At 43.6% G+C, this 12,934-nt stretch overlaps 1 protein-coding gene across 5 annotated transcripts in view; it reads right to left on the bottom strand.

Moving 5' to 3' along the window:
* The window catches only part of klhl14 (kelch-like family member 14), a 201,956-nt gene that overhangs the window by 19,052 nt on the left and 169,970 nt on the right, over positions 1–12,934 (bottom strand). For 3 of the 5 annotated variants that reach the window (XM_068030855.1, XM_068030858.1, XM_068030856.1), the window contains exons 7-8: positions 10,956–11,114; positions 5,509–5,666 (exon numbers count right to left, since the gene is read on the bottom strand). In XM_068030855.1, coding sequence (XP_067886956.1) covers positions 5,509–5,666; positions 10,956–11,114 — 317 coding nt within the window. Of the gene's footprint in view, positions 1–3,586; positions 3,775–5,508; positions 5,667–10,955; positions 11,115–12,934 lie in introns of all 5 variants that reach the window. The other 2 variants (XM_068030853.1, XM_068030854.1) reach the window with 1 other exon arrangement.

Below are 12,934 nucleotides of genomic sequence, written 5' to 3' on the forward strand. Positions count from 1 at the left end.
CCCTCTTTCTACCTATGTCGTTAGTACCAATGTGGACCTCTGGCTGTTCACCCTCCCAGAAGAATGTCCTGCAGCCTCTCCATGACATCCTTGACCCTGACTTCAAGGATTCTGCACAAACCATTCGCTCCCAGGCATGGGTGCTGTTGTTTGCATTCCTCTTGAACTACAACGTGACAGGGAAAATGAGCAGAAGTGACACAGAGCAGGACAAACAGCTTGCAGAGGCAGGAGGAGAAGTTGGAGGAGAAGGAATCTTCGCAGGAGGCCATATCCACCCTGGGTGTTCAGGGAGCAATTCTCCTACCTGAAGATCAGCCAGAAACAGTGGCCTGGATTTTATGGGCCCCCCTTAGGTGGGGTCGGGGGTGGCCCAAAAGTCGCGATGGGTGGCGGGGGGTGGAGGGCTTGTTGCCACCAGGCCGCCAAGCGATTTTGCTGGGGCTGGAATAGGCTGATGACTGCCTTCCACGCAGAGGCCAATTGAAGCCAGTAAGTGACCTATTAATGGCCACTAAAGGACCTCCACCCACCGCCACTGGGATCTAACCAGTGCGGGGTGTGCCTCTGCCACGAGGCACACTCCCTTCGAGCTTTGGGGGTGGCATCCCTCCTCCATGGGCAATCTAAGGCCCATGAAGGACCCCCGCCAGCAAAACCTCCACCTCCATGGACCCCCTTCCCCTGGACTTCATGCCCACGCCTGGGTGTCTAAGGCTTCTGCTGTACCAGCCATGGCCACTGCTCCCAGTGGCGCCACCAATACTGCAGAGCTGCCAGTTCTCTGATTGGCTGATAGCTCGTGAAGGCGGGATCCATGTCTTTAAAGGGATGGAGATCTCCACGCCGGAAACTTCGCCACCAGAACAATGAAGGATCACGTCGGGTGGTACACGAAAAGTCCGAGGAGGGATTCCCCCCACCTTTTCGGCCTGGGGCCAAGAGCCCCAACAACTCCACAAGATCCCAACCAGTGTGTCAGCTGTCTCTGCTTCACTAAGAATGTTCTCACTGAAATCTGCCAACCTCTGCAGCCACAACTGCAGTCTCAGAGCAGGGCAAGGACAGCATTGCCAGTGGCTGTAAAGGTGTCTGACTCTTTCCAGGCCTGAGCAGAAGATAATTTCAACATCTCCCAGTTTGCCATCCACTGTTGCATAAGGGAGGCCACTGAGTCTCTATATTCCAAGAGAGCTGAACAAATGTCATTGTGGCTTGCCAAAGAAAGCCAGAGAGAAGCAGGCGGAGTGAGCAAGTGGCTTCACGAAGATTTCAGGCTTCCCCTGGTGCAGGGTGCCATTGACTACATGCACAACACTTTGCAGGTGCCGCATGTCAGGTCTGAGATGCACCACAACTGAAAGTGACTCCACCCCCTCAATGTCCACTTGGTCTGCGTCCATACGCACCATATCATGCAGGTCAATGTCTGGTATCTTGTCAGTCATCATAATGCCTTTATTCTGTAGCAGTTCACTGTACCATCTGCAGGTAACCATCATGGCAATTCCGAGGGTGGCCACTGGGTGACAAGGGTTACCCTTTGATGACTCTGGTGCACAATCCATGTACATGTGAGCAGCCTGAATACAATGCTGCCAAGCCAAATCTGATAGAGACCACTGGGGTGCTTAAACAACACTACTGCTGCCTGAACCTCTCTGGAGGAACCTAGCAGTACTCCGCAGAGCATGTGTCAAGATTCATGGTGCATCCTGATAACCTCACCATCATGAGGACACAGCTCTGGCAACCAAATGAGGGGCAGGAAGAGGAGGGGGAGGGAGAGGAAAAGGAAGGTGAAGCAGGGAAGAGTCAACCTGCACAGCCCCTTTCCAGCTGGGCTATCTGTGATTGCCTCATCTGACTGAGATACCAGTAAACAACCTAATTGCCCATTGGAGTCCCACAACTCTATTACTGACCATCACAGTATCCTCCTGGTCATAAAAGTAAAAACCATCACAAAATAAACATTGCAAACCAAATTTATAAATCACACATGCCATATTGCATACAAATGTCAACTAACCACTCTTGTGCATTCCCTTACTGCCTGTCATGTGTCCCTAGTGTTCCCATTCAGTGCTACCCCCGTGGCTGCAGAATGGCTGGCGGAAGGCTGTTAACTTACAGTGGGTGAGACTGCAGATGGCCTTGGAGGATGATCTGAAGCAGCTGTGGCCCTCAAAGGCCCGGCTTTGGACTACACCACCTCGGCATGGGTGACAGCAGTCTGGGCTGGCTGGCTGACGGGCAACAGCAATGACACTGGCAAAGTGGTAGTGGTGGAAGGGTGAATACTATCATCCAGAGGGAGGACAGCAGAATCGTGCTCGATGGAGCCACTGCCACACCCCAAGGTGGCGTCTCTGCCATCCTAGTAATCTGTTGGAAGACAGATTACTGGACAGCTGTGGCACCTTGCAAGCCCCTTTGAACACTGCTTTCCACATCCATGATGGCAGCAGTCTGAGCCTTCATGTCAGCAAGTTCAGCTTGCATGAGAGCAGTCTGAGCTTTCATGCTAGTGAAGCCAACCTTGCATAAGTTCAGTCTGAGCTTTTACTGCAGGCATTGGGTGGCTTTTCCTTATACTGCACTGGAAGCTGAGACATTGGCCATTTGATGCTAATTCATGGTTGGGTGCACAAGTGTTCTCAAGGAGTTTGCCACAACTTTCACGGTGGAAAGGATGGGCTCCTAGCTCTGTACAAAGCCCTGTGCCAAGTTGGAGCTGGACTCCTCCATGCTCTTTGACATTGACTGCAGGCTTTCTGGCAGGCCTGCCAATGCACCAAGCATTTCATTATTCATTTCCATCAGCCGCCTTCTATAGCTGTCCCATCAAAGTCCTCATCTGAGTCCTTTTTGCAGAACTTCTGTGTGACCTTGCCCTATGGGAGCTGGCACCTGCATTACCCTTATCCCCTGCCATGGCTGCAGGTCACTCGTGTTCAGTGTCTCACGATATGCAGATCTACCTCTAAGCTGTCCGCTAAAGTATAGGTAGTGTCAGTATCTGAGCTGGTGGCCGTTCTTGGGTATCTGAAAGGAGAAAGGTACTAGAGTAGGGTTGTGCTGAGGGGAGGGGAGGGGAAGGGAAAGCAAGAGGTGCAGCTTGTAAATCAGAAGAGAGTGTGGATGTGGGAAGGAGGATTAGTAGTTTCAGCCCCGCCACTGCTCACAGCTTCAGCCATGACCACTCCAAAGATGGCAATCACCGTCTCCTTCATCAGGACAAGGACATGCAGCTGTGTCTGTCCCCCACCGGCTAGGTACTGCTGCCTCCACTTATGTGCCACCTTGTCCTACGAGAGACAGAAGGATGTCAGTGAGTGAGGTGCAATGTGTTTGAGTGATGAAGCTGTCATGGTTGAATAGCTGGCAGTGTGTGCAAGTTGTGAGATGTGGGTATGAGGGCTGCAGCAGTTCTGAGGGTGAAGTGAACCTATGAATTTTAGGTATAAGTTGTGATTGATAGAGATTGTTGGTAAGTGAGTGATCAGGGTCTGGTGCATTGAGTGGTGTGTGGGCCAAGTAGTGCAGTTGGTGGGATGGGGTATTTGAAGATACATTCACTAACCTTGAGCACTCATGCAAGACCATTGAACTTTTTGCGGTACTGTACCCAGGTACTCGAGGATAGACTCCTGGCATTGACTGCCACAGCTGTTTGGGCCTTCTGCTTTCACAAAGTTTATCTGGAGGAACTCCTGGTCCCCTATGGATAGGTGGCATCTCTCCTCCTCTCCATATCCTGCACAAAGGTCTCTAGTGCAGCATCAGAAAATCCAATTTTGTGACCATTGACTTGTGTGAATCTCTTTCATAATTTACAATCCATAAACATCCTCCTTGTTCTTAAATCCAAAACATCATTACCATTTTGAAAATAGTGTAATCTATTCAAGGTTTGAGAAGTGTGACCTGGTTTAAGATGTTTTAATGTTGCTGTACTGCAGTAAAACATTTTTTTTGCATTTTGGCCGTAGTAAATACAAGGAAATTACTTTGGTTTGGCTGGCACAAGATTTGAACATCAGGAGCTCACAATGCTAATGTGAAGATGAGGCCAAGATAAATGCAGCTGTCAACAGCTTTTTATTGTCTGGAACTTGTCCTTGTGTAGTGAAGTAGCTTTTCTTTTCTACCTTTGCTAACAGAGACCCTTCGATGTCTGCATTTTTCATGGCTTCTGCTGCAATATATTACATGACATTTATTTCTACACAAAAAGCCTTCTGCCGTCCTTATTGATCCACATATCTGGACTGATTTTGTGTTTGTCTGAAAATGTATTCAGGTATGTAGTAATTCACATCTAATCTTTTGATTATAAAATGAGTATAAATCTCATTAAAATTATTTAGTGATGTAATAACATAAGAAATTCTTAACCTTTAGGATTTAATAGCTGCTCAGCAGTCAGAAAAGTACCATAGATTCCACAATTCATCCACAAAAATTAGACTGTTCATTAAAATCTAGCAATCTGATGAACTGGTAAATGGGGATTATTCCTGGATTCCATTCTATTAATATTTTGCAGGTGCATTCAAGAGGCCCATTTCAAATTCAAACTTCTGATTTTAATATATAACAATTTAACGACCAGGTTAATGTTTGAATATGTAGGTTCAATTATGTAAGACGGGACTGAAATCTAGTTGCTCCTATCTTTATTCAGCTTTCTGTTCTTTATACTATACTAGATTCCAATACAGATCTCTTGCTTTTGGATGCTTTGACGATTGTACCAATCAGATAAATAAACTACATGCAAAAACTAACTAAAGACTCGTTGTTGAGAAATGCCGCTTTTTGTGTATCTGATCTGAAGTAGTCCACAAGAATATAATTTAAATATTACAGTGAAGGTCCCTAAAAGAAAAAAAAGGTGGCCAGGGTATTGAGTGCCAACTGACAAACTTCTCACCACTCAAAACAATGGGGATGGCATTATTGTCCATCCCTGGACAAACCCATTTCAACTTTAGGGGATATTTCTATGAGATTAATCTAATGCAGAAACTGGTAATTCCGTACTCTTTCCCATTTGGGAGTTTCCTTGGCCTCATCCATCAGTATAGTAATGGCTAGACAGGAGACTGTCCAAAGTGATTTGTCACCAGCAATCAAAATAACTGAAGGAGCCAAGAGTGAGAGGAGTTATCCACAATAAGCTCAGAAACCCATACCAAAACTGAAACCCATAAGCTTAAAAGTAATGAGAATGATAAACTTGCAAATTTAAGTCAAAGGATGTATGAAATTGGGTGGGTGCTACTGCCATCTGACAACAGCAAAGAAATAGCAGTATTCTAACCTGGCAAGGAAGTGCGAATTTGACTTGCAAGTGTGAAGTGGCAGGCAGGTAGCAAAGCACAAGCATTGAGAAAATACCAGCAATTGTTCAGAGCTGCTGCTTTATATGTGCGGTTTGTAATTGCCCAACATAATTATTATTGAAATATTACAAAAAATATTGCAACAAATCCACCTCACCATACTCCAGCTGTATCCACCAACAAGGTAAATATTGTCATCTAGCACTGCACAGCCTGGACCACTACGACCCTCCAAGATAGGAGTCTGGAGTATGTTCCATTGGTCACCTTTGGGGTCATAACATTCAACGAGCATAACATCAAGATGTGAGAAACCTAGATCAAAAGAAGCATTTCAAAATGATGAGCTGGGAACAGTATCGCTTGATACAGTTGTTGACAAAGCTGCTTATTTCAGCATTACTCTTAAAGAAAAAAAGATGTATAAAATACCCTGGACTGGCCTAATAATAAGTTACTGCTCCAATTTAGTCATATACTTCCACTTAAAACAGAAGGGATGGTATTCGGAATGACTTTCAATTTGAAAAGAAAACCTAAAAATATTGATGGAAAATTTCCTCAGTGTGTTAGGTGCAGCAAAATCCTAAATGTGTTCTTAATCACGAATTTACAATTTAATTACGCATAACACACAGAAGACATCTTTCCCAGCTATCTTCTATTTGATAGTGGCCATATTCAATATTTTCAGTTTAATGATCAAATTTCACTTTTACAGTGTGCATTTGCACATTAAGCATATAATACCTTAAATAATGGGCTGGATTTTAAGAGCCTGCCGCTGATCTCGGTGGCAAGCTCAAAAAATGGCGCTCAATAATGCGGAGGGGGCGGGTCATCCCCAGCAATGACGTCAGCTGCCTGTGCACAGGCGCTGCCGCCATTTTTTAAGGATAGTCAGCCCTGCCGGCATATTTAAATTTTTAAAGGGAACCAACCACCCAAAATTTATTAAATACATTTCTAACGCCCCTTTCCCACCCCCCAATAACAACTACATTAATTATTTGCCCTTCCCTCCACAGCACTTAACTTTTAAATCTGACCTTCCCCCCCACAGACTGCACAAAGTTTAAAGTTCACCTCTTACCACCATCCCCTACACCCATTACATTTTTTTGACCCCGTTCCCCCCATCCCCGGAATGAAAATCTTAAGTCCACCACCCCTCCACCAGTGTCACGCTGGCTTTCCTCAGACGGGGAATTGAAGGCGCGGGAGTGCCGGCTGCCGCGTCGAATATCGCGGCGGGCCCGGAAGATTGAAGGTAAGTTAATTTAAATTTATGCATGACATTAATTGCCCAGTGGCGGGGGGCTGCCACGGAGCCTTGTTGCCACTGGGAGGATCAGGCCGGGCCCTCCCGGCATCAAGCTCTGTGGCAGGCATCTTCTGGTCCCATCTTCTAACCTCCCCTTCCACGGATCACAACGTGGGGGGAATGATAAAATCCAGCCCAATATGTACTATTGCTACGTTCTTGTATGCTCATTGTTTTAATGTCCTCAATATTTTTTCTTCTTTATTTTCTGTTGCATATATTTTAATAATTAACAGCTGACAGCTATTTAATCTTCATCAATCTGAATACCTTCAAAATATTTACAGGGCTTGACAGGGTTGATGCAAGAAGGTAGTAGGAATTTTACAGTGGCTGGAGGGGAGTCGTCCACTGACCGAAAAGTTGGTGGCGATCCTGCCTCTGCCGGGCCTGGGGATCCAGACCAGATTTTACACTCCCCAGGCCCTTAATTGGTCTTAGGCAGGACCTCCACCTCATTGAGGCAGGAGGTTCTGCCTAATGGATCTGCTGGCCAATCAGCGGGCCAGCAGCTCTTAGTCCCAGCAGCGCCACCAGGAGCGGTGGCCACTGCTGGGACTGCAAGATGTCAGGTAGCCACGGAGAACGAGTAAGTTTTTTGGGCCTCACCGGGGGCGATCGGTCGGGTTCCGGCAAGGCAAGAGGGGGTCCATTGTGGGAGCGGTAGGGGGGGGTGGCGGCGTGATGGGCGTCGGAGGTGGTTGGGGGATTGGGGTCGGCCCTCCAATGGCCATAGCATGCCCGATCAGGAGGGCCCCGCCCCAGGCCGCCAGAAGGCCACCTACTTTTATCAGGCAGCTTTTCTGAGGCCTTGGCTGCCTGCCAGCCAACCACAGAATCCCCATGGAGGCAGGCAAAGGCTCTTAAGTGGCCATTAATTGGCCACTTAAGGGCCTTGATTGGCCTGGGGCAGGCAGGCAGTTTCCTGCCACTGCTGCCCCATACAAAATGGCGGTTGAGGCTGGATCAAGTTGGGTAGGGCTCCCTGAGCCACCAGCCCGCTCTTTGGGGGGGCATAAAATTCCGGCCGATGTTTCCCCTGGCTGGGGCGTCTAGAAGCAGAGAACAGTCTCAGAATAAGAGGTAGGCCATTTAGGATTGAGATGAGGAGGGACTTCTTCACTCAGAGGGTGGTGAATTTTTGGAATTCTCTACCCCAGAGAACAGTGTAGTCATTGACTATGTTCAAGACAGAGATCGATAGATTTCTAAGTATTAAAGATATCAAGAGAAATTGGGATAGTGTAGGAAAAAGGCATTGAGGTGTAAGATCAGCCATGAGCTGGTTGAATGGCGAAGCAGGCACGTGGGGCTGAATGGCCTACTCCAGCTCCTATTTTCCTTCCTGCTTTGAAAACTGCAGCAGTAATAATTACTGTTACTATGTATCATAAATGTCTTTATGAGAATCAATTTTATAGGGTACATTTTCTGACAGGTGCTCCAAGCAGGTAATACCTTGAGCTCAGAGTGCACAACTGAAATATATTTATGGGCTCGTAGAACTGAGTCAAAAATATTGAAATGGATTGAATTATTCATTTGGCCAGTTAATAGAACAGAGACAGCTAAATTCCAGCCATGGATGTGATCTCGTCTAGAAAGAGGTCTATCAGATACTAATTTAGCAGTGAACTAGCCAGTAACAACTGCAATAAGGTAAAAACTCTATCTACCATTTATATGTTATCATTATCTTTTATTTACTTTCTTGCTTCCTGCATCAGCACCACTAGCAGGATAACCTAGGAGAGCAATGTTCTGTCAGCACACAGAGACCTGAGCATGCAGTGAATTTCCAATATTAGACAGGAAATAATTATAAAAAAGGATCGAGAGAAATTGCCATGGGAGCTTTCTTGCACACCTCCTGTAGGCTTGTTTTAAGGCAGTATTGACAAAGAAGTGCTTGGTGCATTGTATTGACAAATGTCTAGCAGCAGGTTGTCTGCATAGTAAATGGTATGCAGTGTGAGAGGGGAGGGAATCTAAGGAAGGAAACAATGAAAAATAGATAGAAAATAAAAGGAAAAGAATTGAAATTGTTTTTACCTTCCAGCTTAGTACTTTCACTAAATATGCAGCCACAAGATACTACAGCAGTAGTGCAGCCTGAGTTACTTGTACAGTAGCAGGTAGCAGCTGTTGAGAAATGCACTACTGAATTTTGTTCCTAATTTTCAACAAACAGTTCTGTTTATTTGATGTTATGATTTTATTAGCAAAAGAACCAAAGGCGACATGAGGAAAACCTTTCCAAAACAGCAAGTGGTTAGTATCTGGAATGCGCTGCCTGTGAGCGTGTTGGAGGCGGATTCAATAGTGACTTTCAAAAGGGAATTGGATAATTATCTGAAGAGAAAAAATTACTTGGCTGTGGGGAAAAGCCAGGGGAGTGCGATGAGCTGAGTTTCTCCTTCTGTGCTGTAACCATTCTATGATTCTATTCTATGATTCTATATTTTGCCAATATTGCAGGCCAGAGCTCTAAGAGAGTGGCACTAGTCTATAGACTACACCAGGGGTGTCCAACCTTTTTTCAATGAGGGGCCAGATTACAATTTTTGTCCTACATAAGGGGGCTGGTGAGCAAATTTCAGAAAGATAAAGGCATTAGAAATGTATCTTACTATTAATCAAAACAACAAAAAAATGTGCATTTTGTGAACAAGCTTTAAATGAAAAGACTAATTTATTAACTTACTTTCTTGTCACTATGAGAGGAACTTTCCAAATCTTTTCCCCACTGAATTGGACTGGGTTTTCACTTCTCCCAAGTTACATGACTCTGGGTGGGTAGGGAGAGTAATGCATAATACGTCACAAATGGAAAGTCTTTTCCTGTCCATCATTTTCATATGTTTGTATGGGACCCAGGAAAATTCAGGTTGATGGCTCCATCAGCAGTGGAGAGTTATCTTCCTTTATACTGACTGTATGTTGCAGCTGCACGATTACTACGGTGCATCACACTCCCTGACACTATCAATATAAAAGTAGCTTTTGATGATATTCTAGTTGATCTCCTGCCATGTTGCTGACAAGACATCAAATCAACTGAGATATATCCATGGAAATTTATTATGTAAATTAATCCTATTAATTGCAATGTGGTCTTCTTCAAAAATGTATAAATTAAATCAAATGGGACTATTTAATGGAATGGGGTTGCTGCAAAATTTATTGATTACATAAAAGCAGTGGCTGTTTGATAACTAATGGGGCTGCTAGTTAATCAATTTACAAATAAAATGAGTGGCTATGTAATAGAAAGGGTTTGCCCAAAGGTGCATTAATTTAAAGAAGGAAATAGAACAGGCTTCCACCAAAGTCATTAAATAAGTACAGGAAATTGATCAGGGTTGCACACAAATTTATTAAATAAAGTGGAATATGTAAGTAAGAAGTGAAAAATAAGTAACCTAAAATATATTTTTACATAACAGCAGTATATTGAATAGAGCTGGCATAATGAAGTAATTTAATACAGAGTGGACTGCAAATAAGCTATAAACTATGCAGAACAAATGCTGTAGAAATGTATTAATTTGAAGTAGAACAATAGACGCTGCGCAAAGTGGGACAGAGTGGGTGAGCACAGCAGCAGATCTGAAATCAAGAAGGGGGGAAGGAGCAGCAGAGATATGGAAGTCAGAATGGGGGAAGCCAGAAGAAAAATCTTGAGGGCAAATATACAAATTTAAAAGATAGTATATTTAACCAGCAGGGAAGTTCCAAAATTGACCGACAGGTAAATGGAGACATTGTTGTTTAAAGACCAAAAGAATAATGGTGGGTGGTCCTGAGCAATTGGTGTCACCGCGCCAACAGTGATGAGAGGCCTATAACCATAGCATGACAGGTAGATAGGGTTTTTATGTTATATTAAAATATCGATACTCCTTTAATAGCATTTTTCATTATAAATGTATACAGAGGGAGTTCCCATTATTGACATAAAAATCTTAACTGAAATATCATGATAAACAAGAAGTAAAGTTTGTAGACAGGATGTGTGTGACTTTTAATAATATATAGCTAGGAGTATGTTTCAAGGCAGAGCTGAACCTTAGAGGCACACCCTGATCTCATCCTCTGGCCATATGCAAAGCTATTCCTGATCCAAAAGCAGTATAAACAAACTTACAAGCTGCTTCAGGCTTTACATATCCCTATTTCTGTACTAAACAGCCCAATGTATAAATAGGCTTCTAATGTGGTGGTCCATCTCATACATAAAATATGTTGTAATTCCAGTACCTTCATCACTAATAACACACCTTTTAAATGGTTTCCCCCAATAGCGTATAGACGATCATTCACCACAGCCAGAACGTGAATTGCCCGTTTGGTGTTCATGTCCTGTTTTCTGGCCCATACATCCATTATTGGGTCATAGCAATAGAGCCATGACACATATTCACCATTATGAACACCTCCTGCAAGTGATAGCCAACATTAAAACTATTATTATTGTACAATATATGAATTTATATATGATGACTCCATTTCATTAAGGAAATGTACTTCGTCATTGAACATTAGGAATATGAAACATAGATGTAAGATGATAGCCTGGAAATTACTATGAGGAATATTATCATACGAGCATTGAAAACACACATCAAATTTCTCTCTTCACTAACTTAACAGAAGTGCTTGGTCATTTAAGAATAATATGTTAATGCCTTTGTTAAAATAGTAGTGACAGTAATTTAGTATGAACATGTAATGTAAGAACACGGGGATTGATACCCTGACCAAAATATTCATTAAGGGTACGAAATGAATCTTGAGTCGCTTCAACTTTACTTTTTATAAAGAAAGCATCTGGGGTCTAGCACATAATCTATGCCTAGGAGATAACGATGTCTATATTTGTTTAATTGAATTATCAATCAGTTTTGATTATAGTAACATTTGCACTGGTAACCTCCCTTCTCAACTACACAAGCTACTGAGTGATTGAAATAATCATTTAATAAAAGCAAAATACTGCAGATGCTGGAAATCTGAAATAAAAACAGAAAGTGCTGGAAATACTCAGCAGGTCAGGCAGCATCTGTGGAGATAGAAGCAGAGTTAACATTTCAGATCTGTGACCTTTCATCAGAACTGGCAAAGGTTAGAAATGTAATAGGTTTTAAACAAATGAAGGGGGCAGGGGGAAGACAACAAAAGGGAAGGTGTGTGATAGGGCAGAGAGTAGGAGAGATTAAATGACAAAGATGTCATGGGACAAAGACAAAGGGAGTGCTAATGATGTGGTGAAAGACAAAGCATTAGTCCAGAGAGAGTGTTAATGGCAGAATAATGAACAGCTCTGTCCAAAAGCACCAACATGAAAAATCAAGTCCCTCTGTGACACCCTGTCCACTCCTCCATCACCCCTGACCTGAGGAGGTGTAATAGCCTCCTCATCTCTCCTCACCATTCAAGACCCCAAACACTCCTTCCAGGTGAAGCAGCGATTTACTTGTACTTCTTTCAATTTAGTATACTGTATTCACTGCTCACAATGTGGTCACCTCTACATTGGGGAGACCAAACGCAGATTGGGTGACCGCTTTGCGAAACACCTCCGCTCAGTCCGCAAGCACGACCCTGAGTTTCCAGTTGCTTGCCATTTTAGTTCATCACCCTGCTCCCATTCCCACATTTCTGTCCTTGGCCTGCTGCAGCATTCCAGTGAACATCAAAGCAAACTCGAGGAACAGCACCTCATTTTCCGATTAGGAACTCTACAGCCTTCCAGACTTGACATTGAGTTCAACAATTTCAGAGCATGACTGGTCTTTTTTATCATTATTTTACTTTATTTCATTATTTTCTAACCATGTGCCTGCCTTAAACTTGATTTTTCATGTTGGTGCTTTTGGACAGAGCTGTTCATTATTCTGCCATTAACACTCTCTCTGCACTAATGCTTTGTCTTTTCCCACACCATTAGCAGTCCCTTTGCCTTTGTCCCATGACATCTTTGTCATTTAATCTCTCCTACCCTCTGCTTGATCACACACTTTCCCTTTTGTTCTCTTCCCCCCGCCCCCTCACTTGCTTAAAAGCTATTACATTTCTAACCTTTGCCAGTTCGGATGAAAGGTCACTGATCTGAAATGTTAACTCTGTTTCTCTCTCCATAGATGTTGCCTGACCTGCTGAGTATTTCCAGCACTTTCTGTTTTTATTTTAAATAATCCTTTTCTTGCCAAGAAGAAGTCAAGAGATGAAAATCATGAACTAAAAATTGTTTAATATC

Source organism: Heterodontus francisci, chromosome 5 (genome assembly GCF_036365525.1).
Source record: "Heterodontus francisci isolate sHetFra1 chromosome 5, sHetFra1.hap1, whole genome shotgun sequence".
Classification (NCBI taxonomy): domain Eukaryota; kingdom Metazoa; phylum Chordata; class Chondrichthyes; order Heterodontiformes; family Heterodontidae; genus Heterodontus; species Heterodontus francisci.